At 43.8% G+C, this 25,695-nt stretch overlaps 1 protein-coding gene across 2 annotated transcripts in view; it reads right to left on the bottom strand.

The window, feature by feature from the left end:
• The window catches only part of vti1a (vesicle transport through interaction with t-SNAREs 1A), a 126,167-nt gene that overhangs the window by 21,718 nt on the left and 78,754 nt on the right, over positions 1-25,695 (bottom strand). Inside the window, exons 6-7 of one of the 2 annotated variants that reach the window (XM_071914797.2) lie at positions 22,722-22,792; positions 18,816-18,877 (exon numbers count right to left, since the gene is read on the bottom strand). In XM_071914797.2, the coding sequence (XP_071770898.1) occupies positions 18,816-18,877; positions 22,722-22,792 (133 nt within the window). Of the gene's footprint in view, positions 1-18,804; positions 18,878-22,721; positions 22,793-25,695 lie in introns of both variants that reach the window. The other variant, XM_071914799.2, reaches the window with a different exon arrangement.

The raw sequence follows: 25,695 nt of genomic DNA, 5'->3' as shown, positions 1-25,695 counted from the left end.
TGTTTTTGAAACTTTTTTGCTCTTTCAGTAACTACTGACCGAATGGATGCACAACGGTGTCTGTTCTGTAAAAGTTATGGTTGTCTCCTATTTGTGTCCAAAGCTTAGAAGAAAGTCCACTTGCCCTCCTTCCTCCCTCGACTCTGACCAGATGCCAGGCTGTTATTTCGGCTATAGGGGAGAACGGGGCCTAGAATGACCTTTCCCGAACCGAAGGGAAACTTCCCCGAGAAATCCGATAAAATCCAGGGAGCAGGCCTCGCTCATTTGTTCGTCCGGCTCGCCGCACTTCCGCGACCTCTTTTCCTTCAGCCACCCCCCACCAACCCCCAATCGATCTGCTTATCTCCCGAGATGAAAGGCTCACGCCGCCGTTGTACATTTAGCCTCGGCTGGGTCCTCCCACATCATGTCTAAATATTAATGATAATAAAGTCTCACACCCATCCCTGTGTCAGGCAATTACAGCCAACATCGATCCCCGGCTCTCTGCTCCAATTAGAACTCACCGCTCGTAATGCGTCCCGGCACATCAAAGGGAAACAGCCATTGATCCACTCCTGGATCTTAACGTTTACCGTTAGGAGAGGGGGGTGGGGGATGCGGTGGGGCGGTGGGGAGAAGCAATATTCTGACTAGAGAAGGAGGGAGGGAGAAAAAAAAATCATTTTATCCAGCTGGTCAGGTAGAGGAAGTGCTGAAACTCAGAGGGGGAGGCGCGGCAGAGGGGGCTCAATAATAATGGATACTCTGACAGTTTAAAGGGCATCTGTCATCCGGAACCCTGGAAACACTCCTGGATGAGGAGAGTATCAGCCAACACAGTAGTTACACTAAACACTGAAATCTGTTCCATTTCAAAACACTGGACTGCACATGGAAGAAAGGCAATTGAAATAAATGTATGTTATCAATTCAAATGATTGTAGAGCTTAGAAGTTGTGTGGGCCCTTCATAACTGCAGAAGCCAGACCCCTATGCAGAGAGATGGGTTCATGCAAGTTGAGCAAAGGGATGTGACAATTCATCCTTCATTATTAACAATCAACTGATTCTCACTGCCTGCCTTTCAGAATTTAGGCCTGATCTAAATGTCCATGGCTGAACTACAACCAAACTTAGTAAACAGGGAGGGCAAAAATTCTGAGAATTTGTGACCACAGCTAATATGGTACAAGTCTCAGTGGGAGGCAAGAATAGGCTTCAATGAGGAGGAACATGAGCTTACATGTCACCTCCCACATCTACTATGTCTTAGGGCCAACTATCATGCGGCTTTGACAGCTGACCTTTCTGACAAGTTTGAGGATATGGAAATATTGTGCAACAACTTACAGCACACACCACAATACACGACTCTGCAGGGAAAACGCATTGAACGACAGAGACAAAAACAACAACGGGTAAAATCTGACCCACGGAGTCAATAGACAGCAACACGTCACCATTAACCAGGGACATTCCTTGCACAAATGAAGCTAAACAATCCCACCGCTGACACCATTATCTGACAGGGCTTGTTGTTAAGGTCTTTCTCTGCCGGACTGATAGCTCTGATAGTCCTAGCCTAGGGCACGACCTCACAGCCGCCTTTGTGACAGAGCTGGAGGAAGGCTTGTCCACCGCCCTAGGCTACAATGGCACTCTTCATGGCACCATAATACACTGAAACACTGTGCAACTGGAATGCAACCCAATGGGTTTTATTCCTACAATTAACTGACTGACCATGGCTGGCATGAGGCTATTCAAGAAATGGGGTAGCTGTGTATAGTTGTAGCATTTTTTTTACTGAAATATACTGAACAATAAGGCAAGAGACAAAAGAAATGAAAGACGGCAGACAAAATAACGGCACAAATTGAATTAGCAACAATGACGGTGCCAGGATGAGGCTTGAATCCTGAAATAAATATTGTATGCTAATGAATGCCTGGATAGGAAATGAACAGTCTCTTCTTGACATGCTGAGGTTCATTCAAAGGTCATGGCAGAGACAGTGGTAAAAACTATTTCCATGTTTATATCAATCTGTGGTACTTTATGTGCAGTTCAATAAATGAACACAACTTCAGGTGACTACTTTGAAAATGATCACAAAACGCTCACTTGATAATGTTCCGTCACTATTTTTGCACAAACCAAATATTTTTGAAAAGAATGAAAGATAACCTAGCCATGTGGTAGGCCAAAAACAATTTAAGAAATCAACATCAACAATTTCAAAAGTCTGCAAACCCTCAACACCTTAAGTTTTCTTTCAATCCTTGTTTGTGTATGATATTTTTTCCTTCTCCGCTACCCACTGTCCTCTGTTTGGCTGTGGTATCCCTCACTATTATACGCTTTGCTAACATGGTGCTTTGCTTCAACTCTGTACCTCAGTCTCTACCAAACGATGTAATTAAAGATTGGTGAAATGAAACCAGTGTTTAGAAATGGTTTATGTCAAGTCTGTCCTGAAATGCTATACCACAGGGCAACTTTTAGATGGGATGGGTGTGCATCGACGTCTTATTAAATAAAAAAGTCTTGGCCTAAAGAGTCAGGAAAAATGTACAGGAGTGGACGGAGCCTCTGTGTCAGCCAGGTCAGAGGACTAAGATTTGTACAATGGTAATACAACGTTAGGATGTTTGTTGTTGGCTGCGGTATCAGGCTCCTCACATGTGTGTGATACTCAGCGATGCATTCAGGTCAGTTGAGGAAATTGAAGGGATTGGCGGGCTCCACAAACAGGCTGGGAAAGTGACACCAGGATGCTAGGCCAAGGCACCAGTGTCCTCACAACTTCCCCTTAACATTGAGGCAATGTTAGCCCTGGCGCCACCAGAATATGGGGTCGGGGTTAAAGTTTGCACGGCGGCTGACAGGATGCACCCCTGTGACCCAGCAAACAAATAAATAAACAAAGTGGTTCTGAATTTTGAGAGGCGACGGGCTTCAGCGCTTGGTGATTCAAGAAGCCTCAGATACTGTATGTGTGGGAGGCATTCCGGTTTGCGAGCAGTCTAAGGCACATACCATGTACTTATGATGTTATTTGTTCATATCAGCTTCATGACCTATGTTGTATGTCATCCTCTCTTTCTCTCTCTCTCACACCCCATCTTTTTTATTCTCCACAGTTCACTATCTAATAAAGAAGAAATGCCGTCAAAATAATCTTAACAAAAGATATCCATGAGTAAGGCAATAGTTTGACCCACAAAAACTCTTTCTTTCTCTCTCTCTCTCTCTCTCTCTCTGTCTCACACACAGACATACACACACAAGCACACAAACCTTGACAAGGTCATCAATATCAAGTTTAACCTAATCCTTTCGGTTGATAATTAAAGGTTCTGAGAAAGGCCTAGTGTAACTTTTATTGTGTGTCCAAGGCCAGGTCCAGGCAGTTGCCTCTAGCTAAACAGGTGCACAAAGGTCAGAGGTCAGAGTTCACAGCCCCTTGTTGACCCCAGGCAATTCTATAGTCTGCAGAAGTGGTTAGAGAAAGTAATGATCACAAAGCCTTTTCTTGACTGTCTGGTAATGCTATTGCTAGTTCAATCTATATCAGTATAAAAAGATAGATGAGCTAAATCAATTTAATTAATTCAGATTATTTCTTTTGCCATAAATGTTGGCAAAGGAAATAATCCTGAGGAGAGGGGACCAACTTGACAGGTCAGCATTTTTCATTCTCACATCCTTGCAAGACGTTTGGCAGATGCAACGTGAAGAACTGAACTTTTGGGCTGGTGGAGGGAAAGTGTATGTGTGTGGGTATGTGTAAGTAATATCACATATTAATTACACTAGAGAGGTACTAGAGAGGTAAATACAAGAAAAACACAAAACAAAACAAAAAAATCATCAATTGTTAACTGTCAAATAGGCGTAGGCAAACAATGTGATATAGCTGCAAAACCGAAAAGAAAATCTGAAATGGCTGCCTTCAATCCAGACTTTGTGTTGACTGCCAACAAGAAGAGGTGTTGACTGCCAACAAAAAAAAGGAAGAATGAAAAAAAAGAGGGAAAAAACGGTTGTGTAGTTTTCAGTGAGGACAGTGCTGTTCTGTGAGCAGGGTCGTCCGGGCTAAGACAGGTCGCGATGGGATGATGTTGACCCTTGAGGTGCAAACTGAGCTCCTTGTCGCCACAGAGACGTGAAGGTCGGGGGTTGAGCGGGGAAGTCTTCTCTCCAGCTGGCAGCAGGCCTGGCCTAGCACCAGGGTGCTCAGCCAACAGCTCCGCTCCTCTGTCAGCCCCCCTCCTCCACCTCTTCCTCCGCAGCCTCCTGGATGCCAGTCTGCCTGGCTGGTGTGGGCCAAACAAGCCCCAGCCGTCGGGCCAAGGGGGCAACGAGGCTGCTGCCAGCTGGGCCAGCACTTCACGGCCGAGCACCACTCTCCAAACAAACAGCGCAGTGGGCCACAAGCCACGGGCAACATGGAACCTGTCATTACCGGCCTTGCGTGGCTGGTTCACTCCCCAAAACCCCGGCCAGGCCGAGGGTTTGAACGTGTACTGCACTTGACACTAGCAAATGTCTCAGCCAGGGTATGTCATAGGAGACTCCCTTTTCAGAATAATGCCAGATCATCAGCATATCATGGCATACATGTCTATCTACCTAATACAAGTAATGTTGAATAAGGATGTGATCACTTCTCAAAGCACTGAGAACAACCATTCGAAATCCATGAATGATAAGTTTAAGACTATTGTGTATGAGTGAAAAGCTTGAGAGTGGACAGACAGCGCCTGCCAAACCGTCTCTTAGGATGAATTGCATACCATCTAATTATACAACATCTAGTCAACTTCCTATGATCCCCAGGCTAAAAGTGGACTCTATGGGCATTGGCCCCAACTGGGGTTTTCTCCATTGATCAAGGTTATGTAGGCTTTCGTGGCATAACTCTGCTTTGTCCTTATGCTTGGCTACAACGGATGATGGTTTGAGGCATCCCTCATGAAAAAGGAGTCCTCAACATCACTAAATACTAATCAGTCAGAGAGAGGGCCGTTATGATCCAATGTCCAGCCATTGCTTTCACTGGAATGCACCACTGGGACAAAGGCATCCAAGGAGTGACTCATAGTAACAAACAAAACAACCTGTGTAATGAATTGCTTGTGTCAGTATTTGAGAGAGAAACACTGTTTCAGTGGGATTAGTCCCATAATTCAATCTTCTATCTCCCCACAAAAGCAAACAACATATTTCTTAGCGGTCATGCCCAAGTCATTTAGAGAGCCGCCTGCTAATGCCAATGACTATGGATCGGTCTCTGTCTGTTTCGTTCATGCGTCACACGCAATATCTCAGACGCCACGATTGAATTTTGACAAAACTTGGGTGAATGATGCATCTCACCACTGTGTTCCGGTATTTTGTGAATTACACTAATTTGCCCAAGGAGAGGGCGCTACATCGTTGGTTCATTTGTTTGTTTGTCCATGTGTCACATGCGATATCTCAGACATGACTGAGTGTGATCACTGATGTGATTTAACAAAAAATGGGGGAATGATGCATCTCACCGCTATGTTCTGCCATTTGGCGCAACAGGGAAATTAAGAGGCCAAAAGAAGAAGGTGACATATGTGTTAGTGATTGGCCCAGAGGGGGACTGTGCCATTCCTGGGGGACGACATGTTTATTGTTTCCTTATTATCATTATTATTATTATTATTATTATTATTATCATCATTATCATCATCATCATCATCATCATCATCATCATCATCATCATCATACTACATAGTATATACATTACATTGGGATAAAATTACCAGAAGAGAAAAAACTTTTGAGATGTACTTAAAAACATAAATATGATTATTGCATAACTATCATTTTGTGGAAGCAATTACATTTTACTAATAACAATAATGATAATAATAATAGACAATAATGAAATGTGGCCAATAATGATGAAAATTAATAATGCAAATGCAAATTATTTTGAGTTTGAATTTGCATTTCAAACATTGCTGTTATTCAGCCCCTGCTCAATCTAGTAAGAGTGCACGCTGAAGTGAGGCGGACATTGCAGCAGCGCATCTCTCTTTCAACATGACCTGAACTCATTTCACAGGTCTTTCACTACTATTTAAAACTAAAGCCTTGGTCCTCTTTTAACACTCCCGAAGAAAGACAACAAAACAGAAAATTAAAAAATGCAGGACTTTAAGATTTTATCAAACTTTTGATAATGGACTTTCATAAAAGATTTCTCCAAGAAAAAATCCTTTAGGTACAGGCTTTAGGTACATAACAAAGAACAATTGGGTTCCTCTATCTCTCAGATAGTGTATCTCAAGGCTGCATAAAAGAGACTCTTTCACAGTACTGTGTGCCCCATAAATTCACAGTCAAGTAAGTGACACTGAATGTTCTCCCAATTTGGCAACTCAATTAAAATACAACAATTAATGGGGGCAATAAGATATGGGGGGGATGAAGAGAAAACATTAAGTTAAAGACAAAGACTCAACATGAAAGTCCCTGCCTTGACTAAAAAGGGCACTGAGAGGAGAGAGAGAGAGAGAGAGAGAGAGAGAGAGAGAGAGAGAGAGAGTGTGCGAGAGAGAGAGAGAGAGAGAGAGAAAGAGAGAGAGAGAGAGAGATAGAGTGTGTGTGTGTGTTTAAGAGACATGCTTAAATAAAACAGAGGAACAAGTGGTAGCTGTGTGTCTTTATCTTGGGAAAAGGCTGGTGAACTGAGCCACCAGCTCAACACACACTCTGTCTTTGCCGCTCTCTGTTTCTCTCTCTCTCACACACACACACACACACACACACACACACACACACACACCCTAAACACTGATTGGTATAATATAGAAACACACATGCAAGCATACATGCTGCAGGTAAACCTTAACCTTTAACACAATGGTAAAAAGTTGTATCAAATATGTCAAACCTGGAATTCCTGGTATTTTCTAAGGGCTTACAGTGGAGAGTCTGGAGTCGAGTTCACAAACACACAAGCTTGGCAAGGCTGACATTAGAACCATAGGCTGCTGGGTGGCAGTTTAAAATGATAGCCCTTTCGTTTGGACATCAGTCATTTTCTAAAGGGTCAATGACCAAGCTGAATTGGGTCAACGACCCCCCACAACAGCTCGGAGTGATTTACTTCTGCTGTACAACCATGACAAATCTGCTATGGTATTGGTCCACTTAATGATTTCTACAGATGGAGAGTTCAAATCTCATACCGTAGTACTGTACATTATTAATTGCTGAAACATTGTGGGGACTGTGGGGATTATATTTGTTACTTTTTTAGGGAGACATCTGATATACAATGAGGATGAAATATATACTTCAAGAACTATGAGGAGGAATTTCAGTGGTGACACTTTTGACCTGAAATTTAATGATTAAATGACCCCAGACCAAAAAGAGACATTTTTCCTTAGCTTTTTGTCATCTCTTCCTTTGTCATATTCATTTTATCTGGCACACTGATATTCTGTCAGCAGAGAATCACACCAAGGATTTTCATAGGACAAAAGAGGGAATTCAACAAAGATTGAGATTGGATTTTGGGGTAATAGTAGACAGCACTGTGAGATTGGATTTGGCAAATAAGATCTTTTCAAAGCATTGTTTTCTACAGTACTTGTCAAAACTGTTGTGTTTTGCAAATCTTGGAATGCCCTTCAAAGCAAACATCACTAAACCAAACTAAGGGATGGGTGGGGTGATGGGGGGTCTGTCCATTCGCCTTCCAATCTCTGGAATGTAAAAATACTATTTCTGTGTTGTATAAAAGCACTCAAGGTTAGAAGCTTTTCAATGAGAAAAGGGACCAAACCCTGTGTTGAAGTAGTTTGACAGGAGCCCCTCTTGAATCCTGGTGCCTACAAATGCCTTGGCTTACAACCTCTTCACTTCCTTGAAAAAAAAAGTGGTCCTGCTTGTATTGTTTTGCCCATTGTGATAAAGGAGATCTTTTATGCCATCAACAACATGGCAACAATATGCCGCCTTTGTTTCACTGCACCATCCTGGGGGTCTGTTAGGATGTTATGAGATACAGACATAGAGAGGCGCAGTACATGATTGATGGGTTAGAAAAGAATACTATAAAGAAAAAAACAAAGTCAAATTTCAGCATTTGTTAATATTTCAAGCTCTTGCACCCTGCCAAAGAGAGATCTGAGAGGCAACAACAATAACTGCAAAGACTGTACTTAACCATCTACCCAGATGCAAACAAAACCAAGACAGCTTATTTATTTTCTTATTTTCTCTGCCACTGTTTGCAAAAACTACTTAGATATCTTTGCTAATGAGAATAAAACCATACACAGCAGCAATCTAGTATCTAGAATTTTCAGACCAATTAGAAATATTTTCCTTTTGAGCAGGCTGTGAGCTTAAAACAATGTGGAATACTGTAGTTCAAGTGCACATAGGGCTAACATGTTTTCCTTTGCCATTGTATCTTTTTAGTCACCAAAGTAGACGGTGATGGTGAGAGGGAGGGTTGCATGGGAGCTGAGTGAAAGTGCAGGGAAGGTACTTAGGTGTTTGGGCAGTGGCCACTCCACCCTGGTAGCCAATGCAGCCCAAGAGCAACTTTTCATGGCACAAGGATCCCATGTCCTGGCGTGGCACAGGATGGCATACTGCCCGACATGCGCAAGTGGGCATAGCGTCTGTATTGCAAAGATACAGGAAACAAATTAGCCCTTTTTTCTCCTCCACACAAATACTGGCATCCAGTAATTCCACATTCTTCCAGGCAGCTGTTGCATAGTACGCCCAGAAGTACGCACAATGGCATGCTGGGAGGGAGCGACAGTCAGGGGAGAGACAATGTGATAGGTTCTAATTGCTTCAAAATGTCCTGAAGAAGGCCCCCTATTATCTATTTAAATCGGCTGATAATGGGAGGCTAGGAGGAGGAGGAGGAGATGGAGAGGGAGGAGGAGGAGGAGGAGGAGGGGGGCGGGCGACCTAGGCAGAGGGAGAAAGCTATCCTCTGCGCCGCTGTCGCCTCATTATTTTCCGTCTTGACGGACGCCCGCGCTCAACCCCTGGATGAATGGCCCTGTGCTGAATAAGTTATCGCCAGACACACAAAGGGAAGAGTGGGCTCCGCAAACAACACAGCAGTACTGCAAAGCATGAATCTCTTTTTCCTCTCCCTCTCAGCCTTTTTTCCCCCCCTCCAACCCCCACCCATCCCCCTGCTCCCTCCAGACTAAAGGCAGGCCCCGCCACAGACTGAGATCTCACCTGTAATTTCAGCAGAAGCACACAGTAGGTGGGGAAAAAAGAAACAGATACAATAAAATGAAAGGAAGGAAGAATACAGGCGTCTATGTTTGCCGAACAGATATCTACAGAATTTTCCTCCATTTTGTTTTATCTATCCTTTTTGTTTGTGCAGCTCCTCTGTCATTTCTCAGCGAAGGCAGGGACCTCCTTTGGACAGCATCTGAAGATGTTTGAGAGGGTGTTTTTTTTTTTGTTCTTCTTAAGTCAAGGCCCACAATACGATCAGTGAAAGGGTTTGGTTTCATCTGATGTTTATTTTGTTTCCTTTTTCTGTTGTTTGGGCTGTTGGGGCCTGGCGTATCCAATGAAGATCATCTCCACACAATGCTACCACGAGGGGTAGGGGGATTTCCCTATGGCTGCAAAACAGGAGCCAGGGAATAGTGGTGGAGGGTGCGACATCGAAACAGTCCCTTCCCAAACTGTCATGGCCGCTGTCAATTCTGCTGCCGCCAAGCCCTCTCCCTTGCTGTCACTCAAAAGTAGCAGTGGAACTTTTGGACAGGAGCGCCTCTTTCCCCTCTGACGGGGAAATCAGAGGGTGCCGTGGCCCGACAGGCGCTCGACGGCAGATCAAACGGGGCGGGTACCCTTGGAGTGACACCTGGAGCCACTTCAAGGGAAGAGAGCGCCACTGATCTCCAGTCAGCTCGTCAGAACGACAGTCTGTCAGGGTTAAAGGAGGAAAAAAAAAAAAGCTGTCTCAACCAGGTTGGAATGAGAGAGGTCGAACGAGGCATCACCTCAATGTCACGGCTGGCTGACCCTACAATGTTTGGAGAAGTGACGGCGCAAAGAGCGGTCCATGTTGGAATGCACTACTTCAGCGATGAGCAGCGATCATGTGCCATGGAGGGCTGAGAGTTTTCTGAGAGTTGAGCTGAGCGTGCAAGTTTTCATTCCAACCAAAGACTACACCAGGTGATTTCACTGATCAGTTCCTCACCTCAGCTTGAACATGCGCTAATCAGTGAAATCACCTGCTGTAGTCTTTGGCTGGAATAGAAACCTGCATACTCTTGGCCCTCCATGGTAAGTGATTGCCCATCCCAGCACTAGGGTGCTAATAGTGCTGACACAGCGGTTACACACTGCATTTGAGTTGCGCTGTAGTTTTTGCTCGTTGTGCTTCCATTGCTTTAGTGATGACGTCAACCTTAAAATGTATTACAAATAATCACTGTTTATCCATTTTTAACAAAGCTAGCTGTCCTTCTCAACCTCTGATATTTTTGGAATGAATTTAAGAAAGAAAATCAAAAGAGTTGTTACCACCACATTTGAAATAATTAGAATTCAACTATGGCCTCAGGTATCAAAACAGAAGCCGGGTATGGGCGGTATAATAGAGGCAGAAATGGTGAGGGAGAAAAGAGGGCTTTGGCAGCCAGTTACGCGAGTCAATCCTCAACAGACAAATGCATCCCTTATATAAAACAACAACACGTCTTTGCCCTTGTCAACAACCCCTTCCTCTATAGCCCAGGCTTGTGTGTTTCTTTTCCTTTCTGCAAAAAACGTCCCATCAGCACTCTCTAATGGGCGAGGTGGAGGAAGAGAAAAAAAGAGAGAAAAAAGAGGGAGGGAGAGCGAGAGAGAGAGGTGGCAGTGGTGCTTGTTTGGCTCAGGAGCAGTGAGTAATGAGGCTGAGGCGCACCCTGTCATTGTCCCAGCAGCAGCCGTAGCCACACACACACACTCACACACGCAAAAAGGAACACTAAAAAGTATCTCCCATCTCCAAACAGATTGAGAAGAAAACTGCAGATTGTTGACACATATCTGCTTTTCCAAACAAAAAACGTGGACTAAAAAAGGATTCAACAAGCTTGATAAAAAAAATAATCGATAGGTAATTCAGTATCAAATGATGGGGCCACCTGAAGACAAGATAATCAGCTACTAGGTAAATTCATAAGAGTTACATCTCCACACTCTAATGTTCAATCTTGTGGCGTAATGGCTCATTTTCATTTGGCACTCTACTTTTTCAAGTGGTCTCTGAAACACCGGCTGTCTCTCTGGTCTTCTGGTTGATGAAGGTTGATGAAGCTTAAGGGCTATCACATCCACACCCTAGAGTTAAGTGATTGGTGCTAAGGAACTTCTGTGTGCTGGTCTTACTCAGGCCTACAATCCACATATGCCTGTGTGGTCTTCCAGTACTGCTTGCTTGGCTGCCAAAGGTGAACTACCATGACCCTGTATCCCCCACTGTAGGCTGACGCACTATCCTTATCCTGAACACACACGTATACACGCATGCAGATATGCACAACAGCTGCCTTTATTTCAAAATGTATAAGGTTTAGTTGGGGTTGCGGCGGGGGCAGATACATTTCACACTTTGGCACTTGGCTCCTTTGCCAGAGAAAGAGACTGGACATAAAAAAAGTATAGAAGTTTTCCCTGGAGGGGGCAGAAAAGGCCAGGGATACAACTGACCCAGAGGGATGCAGCAATATGGAAAAAAGGGGGGGTAATCATGCCAGGCTGAACAAATTGCGAAGCAAAGGGAATGAGTACAAATGTAGTACATGGAATTATATCGTGGCAGCAACATAGAGAGGAGATCAGAGCGAGTGGGATCCACTGGGAGTGGTCTGCCACTCTCGGGACGAGGAACATGAAGCTCAGCTTCGGCCACTCTGACGAGTTCAGCTGGAAATAGAATATAATGGAAAACAGGGCAAATGTGTCTTACACAAGCTTTGATTTTGTTAAAAAAATGCATTTAACAAATTTTACATCTGTGAACTAGGGCTCCAAAGAATTTTGTTTGATATGCTGTTACACCGTTGTCTCTAGCTATGGGAGATAGCAGTGAAGGTGTACTATTATGGGTTGAACTGTCCAAGCGCATGTTAATATTACACATATTTCTAACTTCCTATTGTATGAGAGCATACTGAAAGATTGGCAAGGGCCCTTCTTCCTGAGGTATACTGTACGACACAGAGCTACTCACTCCCAGCCCAGACCCAGAGCCTTTAGTGTCTCTTTTCATGCTCTGCTGCAACCAAAGGCCTGCATATTGATATAGCCATGTTAGCATAGTGTGGGAGTCAATTGTCTCTCTCACTCAAAAGGGAACTATGTTTCCTTGTGGCCATCATTATACATTGGTGGGTGCGGGCTTATTACCAAGAAGAGAGAGAGAGACAGACTGAGACTGAGATAGACAGACAGATAGTGTACAAGTGTGTTTTCCAGTTGGTGAAATACAGAATAAGAGGAAGCACATGCGTGTGTAGGATTGTGTATGCATGTGGAAGCATGTGTGTGCGTGTATATGCACTGTGTGAATGTATATGGGTGGGACAGAGCGCGTCAAAGCCCGCCACTGCTTCACTGGGCCCACTCCCTTGACTCCCCCAGCGTTGTAATGAGGCCTTTCCTCTGCTTCCACACTAAAAAAAGGGCAACACAAATAAATAAAAGAAGGGGAAGAAGGCAAAGGAGGAGGGGAAAAAAAAAACAGCAGAACTATAATTTGTTCTATCTTTCAGCTTCAATTAAAAAAAATCAAATCTTTTTGTTCAACTTCACAACAAGACTTCAAGAGGGCCCCAAGACTCCCATCCATTTGCATCCCACCACAGCCCACTGGTGGAGTTGAATTCCATTAATTATGTGACCTACATATCCCAGTAGTTAATATTCCAGAGAGAGAGAGAGAGAGAGAGAGAGAGAGAGAGAGAGAGAGAGAGAGAGAGAGAGAGAGAGAGAGAGAGAGAGAGAGAGAGAGAGAGAGAGAGAGAGAGAGAGAGAGAGAGAGAGAGAGATCATATTAGCCAATACTAAGGGAAAGAGGCTAAACTTGGAGATCTTAGAGAGATCAGAAGTCCCCTATTGCAGACGCTTTTCTGGGGCCAAGCACTTTCATCTCTTCCCTCCTGACATTGTTTGCAAATGTCAGTTTAATGGGACAAGCAAACAAGCAAAAACAGCCACACTTATTCTTTTTTTTGTTATTCTTTCCTCTTACAAACCTAAGTCGTAAATCCACTTTCCATTGAATCAAAAGGCAAAGGGAGACCAGGCAACCTTTGGTTTTCCTATAGGGTGAGGATGAGCTGTATATAAGTTGCTTTTGCAAAGTAGTCATAAGAATGGCTTTATTTTCCATTGCAGCAAGAGAAGAGATCAACAGTGTAACAGGATTTAATGGGATGCTCTGTGTGCAGTTAGCTGTGCTTTCATTTGGGTATGCAAAAGGGTGTCTACACTTACAAATGTGTAAATTAGGCTAATGCTTCTTTATTTGCACAGCAGCATGTGTTTCAGCACTAAGCCTTCATCAGCGTTTCAATGAATTTGGCACCTGTAAATACTGAGTAAAATTAGAAAGATGGACTTGGCCACATTAGCCCACCTTGTCAGGACATGTCTCAAGAAAGCAAGCTAGTGTGTTGGTGATAGTGTGGCTGTGCTAGCTTGCGAGCTACTGTATCATCCTCGCCCAGGCCCAGGGGCTGATCTCTTAATCAGTGTCCAGAGCGTGCGCGAGCCCTCCTCTGAAGGCTGAGGCTCTGTCCGTCCTGCCTGCCCGCCGCTACTGCCAGTCTCAGCCATGAATATGGAGCTGTTCTGTGGCTGGGAGCTTGCTTATGTTTTCTGTCTGATATCTCGGCCCCATTCCCATTTCAAAGGGAGGTCCACCCGGGGCCTTGACTTTTTGATCTGCCTGGCGACTGAGTCGACCACCTGCATGCGGGATCAGCTGCCAGCGAGAGCAGACAACCCCTCTGCTTCAAAATACACCTCCTCCCCCCTTCGTCCTCCCTCCTTCATTGCCCTTCACTGTGCCCCCTCCTTCCATGAAGCTGCCAGGAGCCCCAGTGGTCCTAACTGGGTCTGGAGCTGCATCCCATTCCCAACTGTTCTGACTGTGGTGGGTGAGGTGGCTGAGATGTTTGCAGTGCAGCAGCAGGAAGGCTCATGCTACAGCATGCTTTAGCTAGGCCAAAGTCACAGGGCCATTTTGTTTCTAGCGAGACGAGTCGTAGTGTCAGTGTGCCATGGAAACGGTGATAACAGATGCCTAATCAAAGGGTCTGTGGCCTCTCTAATCAGGCATGGTGATCCACACCCTGAGCTGTGCCCCGTCCCATGGCAGCCCATAGCACACCCACACCTCTATCAAACTCCATCAAACAGAGTTCACCCAATATTTGTGAACAAGAACAAGTCTCTTCAAAAACTAGAAAGGTGACATTTAAGACTCAGGCCTTTGATGGCATCAAGCAGAACTTTCTAGAGCTGTTCTGTCAACAGTGAGTGATTTGGGGATTCAATTCTTGCTTGAGTTTGTAGACTTAAATACGCTTTATTTTACAGAAGTGCTAACAATCCTGAATGCTAAAATGTATACATACCACAGGTCTCACACTAAAATCCCTTTTGGTTCAGTCACAGATTAAAGTCTTAGCTCTATTGTTTCTAACTTTGGCAGATACTTGCTTGTGTGCACAAATCTAGACTACACTGCCCATGGTCATGGGAATAACATATGTCAATTTTATTTTAAAGCAGATTTTCCCCTCAGATACTCAGCATTCATATTAGAAAGGTTTAGTGTTTCTATTTCAATAAGAGGACCATTCTACAATGTCTCAAATGTTCTCTCAATCACATGCAGAATGTGTTTTTCTCCATTTGAAAAGATCTGATTCTGTGAATGAAGAATAGAGCCAACCAGAGTGGATGAGAAAACTCACACAGGTTGCACTGTTACTGAATCCCTCCAACACTTTTTACGGCTCTGGTATAAAAGAACTGGTGGAGCGACACTGTCTAAATAGACATTAAAAGAAAGCATTTTAATTGTATGTTGTCAATTGTAACACTCGCTGATGAGTATGATTGATATTATGACTTTTAATAATATTATGTTTTCCTTTAAACCTTAATGAGATCACTGTGCCCGTGACAATATAATTAAAACCCTCAGGACTTCAGATGATCGGATGAATAATTTACCAGGACTGGATGCCTCTGGAAGCCCACCGCTAGACCAACGACAATCACTGAGTAAATGAGAAACACTGACATGCCAGACAGAGAAGTTTGTGGGACTAGTATAAACTCAAGATGCAGCCAATCCACACCGTCTAGTGTATGCGGTTTTTTGTTCTTCTTAATTACCCTCATTGGCATAGATGACTCAAACAGTCAGAATTTTGTGAAGAATTCTTTTTAAACAAAGCAACAGCTATTTGAGATGTGTGTATCTCTGAATGCTTCTTACAACAAGTGATATTCACAGAGTCTTTAAGTTAATTGGCTCCCTTGAACCATGACAGCTAGCTTAATGAGTGTCTAATTGTTGCTCAGCTGGGGTGATAGCTACCAGACCATGGGGACCCTTCAAGGAGAGGTGTGAGTGTAGAGAAACTACACTGGCAATGTGAAAAGGGCTCCATTTCTCCTATGTTGGCAATAGATTTAAATGCTTCAGATCACAATAGATCCCTCCAAACATACTTCATCATCATTATGAAGCATTCACATTTGAGTAGGCATGGGTCGAGGCCAGAACTTCCATTGTTCAAAATAATCTTAAAACATATCGCTAATTATATTTCCAATGATTACAGCGGTCACGTAATGGCAAAAAATAAAATCTTTCTCTTTGTATTATTGATATAATTCAATTCCCCAAATGCTCTTGGCTTGGGCAAAAATAAAACATTTGTCTTCCAGTTTGGCTTTACTTGATACATTCAAATAAAAAAGCCTCTCTTCAGTTCAGGCACGGTGAGTTTTTCCAAAAATAAAAGATGAGCGGTCCATTAACCTGGGGGTGAATGAGTATTTGTGCCCATCTCTGCTTTGTGTCCGTAAGCGCTGAGGTTACAATACACAGCAGGAGAGATTTACCTTGCTCCCTCATTTGCACATAATACTATACGTTTTTCGCACACTGCTGGTAGACTTAAAGCAATACACTACAGACAGTTGAGACAAACAAGTGGAGAATAACAAAGTACCTTACCCCCCCCCCCCCCCCCCCCCAAGAAAACAAACAGTAAAAACAAACTACAATTGCCCTGACATCGTACACAAATGTACTATTAATCAAAGGCATGAAAACCAGGGGAGCAAATAATGAAATGAATGGGGAAATGAGGAAGAATTGCCAAACAGGGGGAGGGCGATGGGGAGGGGTGAGGGGAAGGAGGGGTGTAATCATGGAACCATCCTGCAACTCACTTTTGTGTCTCAGTCCTCTGTCCCTGGTTATAAATGACTTCAGAGTTGACGCCCCAACCCCACAACCTTACAACAAAACACACTTTCTTTTATTCAAACACTGAATAAACGGGGAGAAAAAAATATTGTTTTTGTAAAGGAAAGGAAGAAAGAGGGGAGGGGGGTGGGGTGGGGAAGGGGGGGGGGGGGGTATGTAGTGGTGCTCCCGTCAAGCAGAAAGGCGGGCGGCAGCGGAAGAGGCTCGCAGCCGGGCCCCCGCTTTGGAAAGCCCTCATAAATCCTGATTTGAGCGGGGCGCTAACCAGAGGAGGTAAGGCGCGTCGGGGAGGGGGCTGGCGAGTGGGCGGGAGTGGCAGCTCGCCTCTTAAAATGCTACGTCTGATTAAGTCTTCCCATTAGGTGACAGCTGAACTTTAACATTAATATGATAATATTGAAATAAGTGTGTGTTATTTACTTCGGCACCAGAGGGGGAGGAGGGAAGAGGAGAAGGAAGGAGGGGGGGAATGATGAATGATTTCTGGACAGCTTTGGGTGACATGCCAGGAGAGTTGACCCCCCCCCCCCTCCCCTCCCCTCCCATAATCAGACTTGACAAAATGGAGACATATGCAGAAATATTGGTTACAGTCGGCGTAACAGCCCTGCCCAGGCCTTCTCTCTCTAGTAACTGCCGGCCGCCCCGTGAGCCGCCCTCCAAATTGTCTACGGGCACTGAAGCATCTATTTCAATTGGCACTTCCTTCCTGGCCCCAGGATTTTACATTTAGTTGGTGTCATTTACATATTACTCTTAATCAAAATCCACAGTGGGCGACGGGGAGAAAAAAAAAAAGAAAGAGGGAGAGAGAAACAAAACCGTGGCGTCACGGTTCAGGGATAGGCACACAGGCACTTTATGAAATGGAGATGTGACAAGACATTACGGTGTGTGTGTGTGTGTGTGTGTGTGTGTGTGTGTGTGTGTAAGTGTATTTGTGTGCCTGGTGGGGCTTCCTTGTGCATGAACTAGGGAGAAAGCAAGCAAGGGGGAAAAAGAGAGAGAGTGCAAGTTGTCTATGGGTGGTACAGTAAGTCCATTTTGTGAAAAACAAAGGCAAGGAGAAGAAAAGAATGGAGAGTTAGTGTGTATAGTACACGCTTGTCTTTTCAAGCCCTTTTTGTAAAGCATGCTATGCTGGACTCTCTCCCCAGTCCACCCAGGAACAAAGCAGCGATAGCATTGCTTGTAAAATAAACAGGTGTTACACAAACAGTACAGGCATTCATACCATGTGTGTTGTCCTGACAGAAGTGTCAAATCATCACAATATACAACTCATTAGAATAAAAAAAAAAGAAGATGTGACAAAGAAAACATGACCTCAGTTGTGGAACAAGTACCAAAATTCTTTATCTAATCACAGCACCTTGGTAGAGTAGTTCTCTGATAAGTGTCAACCAAAAAAAATTCCATTCAAGTAAAAGGTTTTTCTTGAAGGTAACTAGTGACTGCAGGTTCTGGATAATTGCAGTGGAGTATCAAGTAGAATATTTCCTTTGAAATGTAGATGCATCAGTAAAATACGTTAAAACACTTATGAAACACTTGAAAAGGGTTGCATAAAATCACAACACTAAAGTAAAGCACAAATGCACTTAAGTAGAGTCCTGAAAAAAAAGTTACTTAGTTACTTTCCACCCTTGAGGACAGTAAATGTTTGGGTGGATATCCTCTGTGGAAAAGCTTCAGGAGCGCTCAAATAGTTTAAATTTTGCTCAGATGAAAGTCAATAAAAATGAATTACTACCTTTTCAAACAAAGTTTACTTCATTACATTCATTTTATTTCATGAGCTTAAAATCACACTTTAACCTGAGATGTGCTGTGGTGTTGTTTTTCTTTTCTTCTTCTTTTTTTTTTTTTTTTTCACGTGTGTGCCTTGGCATAAAAATGCCTGAAAACCACTTCTTTGTGGTAAGCAGTGACCCAGTGTTAAGGACTAACCATAGATGGAATGGGATGGTTGGATATGTAAACAATGTATGTTAAGACTGGTGGGGGGTGAAGACTCGGCCTCTCGGTGACCGCAGCTAGGTGTGTGCTTGTTATGAATTTGTTTTTTCCCCCGAGCATTTGAGTTTTTGTTTCATGTCTCTGTCTTGGTTGTGAAATGAAACTGAATTTGGGCAGGGTAAATGAATGAATGGCCATTGCATTAAAAAAATAAAAATAAAAAGTGACTCAAAGCAAAGCTCACAGCACAGGTGAAGCACACCACATTCATAGAGGTGCAGTAGAAACTGGGTCCCTACCTGCCTCTTACCTTCTCAGCATGCCGGTAAGGATGCGAGAACTCTTGCCCAAGTTGGCGTCCGTTTCTCTCAGCTGTGGGAAGGACAGAAACGGTGAAAGACAGGTTTAAGTTTCCATGGTGATACAACTCTCAAGGTTATTGAACACGCAGTCTACAGAGAAACAGCGTGTCAAAATTAAAGAGAAAAAACAATGTCACGTCTTCTATGACAACTTGAACATCGACTAAAAAAATGCATTAAGTTGTTAAAAAAATCAACTTTTGATCCACCATTTCACATTATTATGCCATTAATTCTCAATACAGAGTTTGTGCAATAGGCCTTAGGGCAAGAGGAGCTGGAGAGGGAAGCAAACACTATTAAACCAAGCAAGTTGACTAAGAACACATTACATTCTTATTACAGCATCAGCCTGGAGGATTAATGGCAGGGGTAGTTGTACATATAGACACACTTTTTACAGGAAAACACCAATTCAAATGCTGGCAAAGTGCTATTAAAATTAAGTCATTACAATTATTAGTATCATAACTGTGGCAGCTGCCCAGTACAAGCATAGCCTTATACTGTTGGCCACGGAGCAACTCCACTAGAGCAGTTAAGGGTGAAGTGATTTGCTCAATGATGCTTAAGTGGTAGTTGTTGAGGAAGGGACAGGTGAACATTTCTTGTTCAGTTATTCCACCCAAATTTTCCAAGCTGGTTTGGAAAGTCAAACCAGAAATCTTACGGTCACAAGCTTGCTTCGTTACCTTCAGGTTACTGGCCTAAGACAACCCCCAATCCCCCTCTCCCAAACACACTTGTAGGGCTTTTTGAAGAGCTGATGGATTTAGAAAGATGCAAATAGCTCCACCATGCACAAAACACATGTTAGTTTCACCATTTATCAGAAGTCTATAAAGCAGAGCTGTTGGGAGCCGTTTCGGCTAATGTGACAGGTAGAAAAGCAGAGAAACTGTGGAACATAGTCAATGGCAGATTCCCACTCGCCCACTTAGAAAGACATATCACTCTAGTGACCTTTCAGCTCATCCTGCTGCAGAGGAAACATTAGAGGGGTCTAGGGAGGAGAGGAAATAGGGCTCTTTACTTCTGACTTAACGTAGAAAGCACAGGTAGGCCTTGAAGGCGCACTTGAAATAATGATCACAGCTATTCAGGGCTAATTGCCTCAGCTATTTTCCTTTTTACTTTCTCCATCTTCTCTCTTTCACTTCTCTCTGTTTTTTTTTCCAGGGGTCACAGAAATGTTTTCTTTCCATTCTCTTTTCAGGTGCTGGGACTTTCAGAGGGAAAGGAATCGGCAGAAAGATGTTGCCAACAAGGTGTGTGTGCGTGTGTCTGTATAAAAATGCTGACACCGCACTGAGTGAGCTGCCACTAACGTCTACCTGTAGTCACATTTCCAGTGGGTGGTGGGGGGTGCAGGGATGAGTCTTCACAGAGAGCTTCTCTCTAGAGTCAGCAGGGAGTCGTCCCTCTCCCACTCTCTCTGAAATAATAACTGCATTTCCAATAAAGTCACCCTCACTCAGTATGTTCCCACATTTCTCATGGTTTTCATCCCCCTATTCTAGTCTTTTATTTCTCACTTTCCCTCTGCACGTCTCTTCTTCCACCCTTCCTCTCTTCTCCAAGGTTCCAGCATCACTCTCTATTCGCTGCTTAATATGGTTCATCTCGCAGTCCTTTCCCCCCCTTTTCCTCTCCCCCTCTCTCCTTCACTACTACTTTCTTCCTCTTCTTCCATCCTTCCTTCCTTCCCTCTGGCAGCCAGGGTCGGTGTGATGCCGGTTGCCAGAGCCAAGGATGCATGTGGTATGGGGTGGGAGGTGGGGGGCCTGGGGTTTGGGCCCTCTGGCAAAGACAACAAGTCCTGCAGTTGCCTGATGTCTGCCTCTACCCACAGATCTGTCCCCTAGACACTTCCCACTTTCGCCTAAAATACATCTCTCTCTGAATCATTCCTTCTCTCCATTCCTCTCTCCCCTACAGCCCCTCACCAAATCTCTTGCCATCTTAAAATGGAATACCACTGAATTTTAAGCGGATTTTTTACTACACCCTAAGACAGTTCAGTCTCTATTAGTGAAAAGTCATTTCTGTCCCCTGTATGCAGAAAATGAGAGAAGCATTTCTACCACCTTTTTAACCACAGTGTACAACTCCAAAGAGAGAAATGGAAAATGTGGCAAAGGTCACTATGATTCTGATCCTGGGTTACTTTTAAGGCCACATTCGTCTTAGATAAACTATTATATATTATTGTTATGAGTCCACAATGTCAGTCTCTAATTCATGTCCCTTCAATCTCTAACAGCCAAAAGAGGGCATTCAGCAAAGAGTCACAGGAAAGCTTTCATTCTTGAAGATGAAACGTGAACAATGAATAATATGTCTTTCTTTTTTGAGGGGGGTGATAAAGTATTGTAAGCTAGAATGAAGGATGGTCAAGTCAGATTCTATAATCCAGTCAGGGGTCGAGTGTTCGGAGCATGCTGCTTTGACCCAGTGCTGAAGCCTGCTATTGACTTCTATTTGTACCATAAAAGCAAAACAAAAGGCCACACCTCCTGCTGAGTATGGGGGTGTTTTGTGTGTGTGTGTGCGTGTGCTTGTGTGTTGGCATTTATGCTAAAACTATGCCCCTCAAACTCCTTCATCTTCAATCTCTTTCATGCAAAAGAGCCGTTAACCGACCCTTCCATCCTGTGTCTTCACATCTTGGTTTTCTTCTTCTTTCTCACTTTCCTTTAGCCCCACAAACTGCCTTTAAAGCTCTGCGTGCGTGTGTGGGTATGTGTGTGTGTGTGTGTGTGTGTGTGTGTGTGTGTGTGTGTGTGTGGGAGGGGGGTGAGGGGGGTTTAGCAAAGAAGACTCACGGGAAGAAGGGAGAGAGAGAGAGAGAGAGAGAGAGAGAGAGAGAGAGAGAGAGAGAAAGCAAAATATAGAGAGAGCAGGTACTCTCAGCAGACACCATGGACCTTTTTGAAAGGAGATGTTTGATTTCCTTTGAAATTGCCTGCGCGAGGCCCACTGCCATGTTGTGATCTTTAAGCATTCTGCGTTGAGGGGGCCGTCAGGGCCGGGCCCCCTTACTGTGCTCGGTCCCTTCTGTCTCTGCCTACCTGTCTGTCTGTCTGTTTGGCTGGCTGGATGTAAGGAGGGGCACTGCTCAGGATTGGGGGACTCTCTGAGGGAAAGTGGGAAGGAAAGAGGGAGGGTGGAGAGGAGTATGGAGAGGTAAGGTGGGGAGGGGGGGGACGAGGAAAGATGGCAGCTGGCCAAGCTGACTCCATTCAGGTGAAAGGAAGAAGTCTTTTCGCAGAATCTCACAGAAAGACGCACACTGTGTGCCAGAGAGCAGTATGTGGCCCCAAGCGCGTTGCATAGGCATGAAGGGCCGAATTCCAAGAATTTACTATATGCAACATGCCAAAGTAGGGTCAGTCTACATTTAACCTCCAATGAAACAAAATAAACATAATAAGCTGTGAAAATGGCACTACGATTGGTCACACTTTTGAATTAAATACAGTGTTAACACTGACTGTAGCAACATGATACATACTGTATCTAGTCAGGACAATACTACTGACAGAGACCTTTGAATGTACTGTATGTCTATGCTGTAAGCATGTACAAGCAGTGTGTGTGGTATGTTTGTGTGTGTAGACCTGCATTTGTGTGTTTACTTAGCTAATCTGACATCACACACGGATGGCATCAGAGCCTGAAACACGCAACGCTTTCATGAGGAGAGTGGTGAATGTTGTCAATGTTGCTAACCAACTGTAAAGCCTTTGTGTCATCAATGTCTTGTGCTGGTCCTTCATCCAACGGTCTTGCAAACACTTGTTAGAATATATGTGTGTGTGTGTGTGTGTGTGTGTGTGTGTGTGTGTACTCACCCTTTCTCTGGCTCTCTGGATCTTCTCCCGGTCAGTGTGTAGGTTAGCAAGAATCTCTTGACCCACTTGTTCTGTGAAAGAATCAGAAAACACACACAGTATGAGGAAGAGAAATGTCCACCGCTGACAAAGTAAGGAGGAAAAATCCATCCAAGGACATGAACCAATGAGTCAAAGAAGAATGGGAGATGACTTCACTTGTCTACTTGTAAACAGCTCTATTGTATGTCCCATCTATTCCATATACTGTGTACACAATACTAAGAATGCCTTCTGTAGTATCAAGTCTTAAAAATCCTCCTATAAGCTGTCTCCTTCCCTTCAACTACATCTTCATGGCAGAGGTAGAATTAATGTGAAATGAATAAGGGATCATATCTTTCTCCTGGATTCACCTGGTCAGTCTTAGCATGCATTCTATATACAGTGAGCATGCAATATTCTGTATGTAGTGACACCGATTGTCTTAGAAAGATATCTTAGAAAGCAGCAGTAGATAGCCAGGAAGTTCTAGGCAACAATATCCCAGCATCCACCCTGCCAGTGGGGTCCAATAAGCCAATGCAATATTCATTAAGCCATTCTTTTTTAAATGCCTCTCGTCAGTTGTAGATGTAAACACATTAACGCGTGGTTATAAAACATCCCCAACAAGGCGCCTGACAAGCTCGTCAGTGGTCACTGTCATTTTCCTGGTCCCTTGGGTTAGGGACGAGAAAAGAAAGCAAAAAGATAAACCAAATAAGCCCCTCCCTACCCAAAAAAACCCACTGCTGCCATCAATGTAACCATATTGCTACAGCATTAGCGTTTAAAAATGAGGGAGGCAGAGGAAGAATCAGGAAAAAAAGAAAAAGAAGTGAAGAATCTTTGCGTGGATCAAAGACAGGCTTTCAAGCGCACCAAACAAATCCGGAGTAAACAACGCAGTTGCTGACTGTATTACACTACACAGGTGCCGCACACCAAAGGGCCCACGTGCTGAGCGCCTGTTTGGGGGGAGCGGCGCAAAAATGGGCTACATCTGGCAGCTGAACAAGAGAGGAGAGAGGGAGAGAGAGATGGAGAGAAAGATAGAGAGAGAGAGAGAGAGAGAGAGAGAGAGAGAGAGAGAGAGAGAGAGACATACAGAGACAGAGAGAGGGGATCAGGGAGAAGTAGAAAAAAGAGAAAGCACTGTCGAATGAGCGACGTTCATCTCCCATTCATCCCTTCCCTTCTACCCCCCTCGCCTATAACTGACTCAAATGTGTCTCTTCCTGCCTTCATTAATTTCTAATCTGGGACGAGACAGATTGAAGGATACCCAGATTAAACAGTGCAGTCAGACAGTCACATGTGACAAATAGGGCAGATTAAAAGACTGAGTGCAGGTATTAATAACCATAATAATACAAGCCCTCCCCTATCCCCATTGAAAGAGAACAAGGGATAAACAGGAAGGGAGTTGTAGCGGAAATCTTCTGTTAAAGAGACAAATAAGCACATCTATCCATCTCTGTCAGGGATGTGGCTTTTTTTAAATAAATGAGTGTGACAAACACTGCACCAGCAGAGTTTTTTTTTATTTATTTTTTTGATGGCAAGTGCGTTATTGGAAAGGCTTGCAATGCATGACAAGATGGATGAGGTAGTAGGAGAAAAGACCACCAATGATATCTTATATCGCAAAAGTACCAAGAGAGTATTACACACATTCTGTTAAGGCATGCTTTGCAAGAGAATCCTGGGTCTTGAATGGTCAACTTTAAGTAACAGAGAGGTGTATAAATGCACAAAGGGAAAGGAAAAGAAAACCAGCCTCAGCAGTGAGCTACCTTTCACTGGGCAAGAAAAGAACCACAGTGGATTCAGGTTTCTGTCCATTCCAGGGTGCTGTAGAGGGTATAGTGCCGGCGCTATCTGAAGAACGATACAGCATCAAGGTTTCCAGGAGTGCTCTATCCAATACAGAACTCCACTATTATACGCTATCTATACCAAGGGGATGTAACCACTAACCCTAGCAAGCAGTTGCCCTTGACAAATGTAAGCAGTCACTAAGGAAAAATGAAGAAAAGATGAATTTCTTTACACATAGCTGATTTGTTCAAATCACCTCAATTTCTATTAACCTTACTAAACAAGACAGCTACTGTTTTCAAATACTTTGAGTCTGCACAACCTTGATCGAGAGAGAGACCTTGCTAGACTTTTTAGAGAACATGGCACATACACCGAAGCAGAAACAACTGCATATAGTAAACGACTATTCTGCAACACAGCAAGGAAATTCTAGCTACTAAAAATCATGACATGCTATTGCAGGAAAAAGAATCACATAATGACACTGGAGACAGCATATCTGCTCAATAGGTACGCTTTCAATGGATGTCCATACTGGGCCATTGTGTGTTATTGTAAAATCTGCATTATTATCTGCACATTGCAATCCACAGAAGAGTCCCATGAGCTGCCTGGAAAAAAACAAAAACAGAGATTCTAGTTTCAGCACAGCATGTCTGAGGTGCCCAAAGATAAACATTTCCCTTAGCTGTGGGCCCAGAAATGGTTGCTCCTATTAAGATCTCTCCCCACTCTTCCAAAATCTCTCATCATATCTCCCTGGGTTGCCTCCACCTCACTGAACCATTAGCAGTGTACACAACACCTCCCAAAGGAGCGCATGGTAGCTGGGTGTGGAGGGTGAGGTTGGGCTTCCCAACTACTCTCTCCTATCGCGTGTCTTGCATCTTCCCCTTCCATTTCTCACTCGCTGGCATGTATCTACATTTCCATCCATCTTATTTAAGCCCTGCTTTCCAGTGATCTGTGTAAACTTCATTAGTCATCTGGAAGGGGAAGTTCTTGCTGAGCGGCCAATGGGGCAAAATATTGAGTTTAAAAACAACAAAGCTAATGTAGAGCGTAATGAAAGATGGCCTCTCAAATAACAGTCTACTCCCCTAATGTGGCAGGCATTTCACGATCACGA

Source organism: Centroberyx gerrardi, chromosome 20, assembly GCF_048128805.1.
Source record: "Centroberyx gerrardi isolate f3 chromosome 20, fCenGer3.hap1.cur.20231027, whole genome shotgun sequence".
Classification (NCBI taxonomy): Eukaryota; Metazoa; Chordata; class Actinopteri; order Beryciformes; family Berycidae; genus Centroberyx; species Centroberyx gerrardi.
The sequence above is the reverse complement of the archived record's forward strand: the minus strand, read 5'-3'. Positions and strand labels throughout refer to the sequence as shown.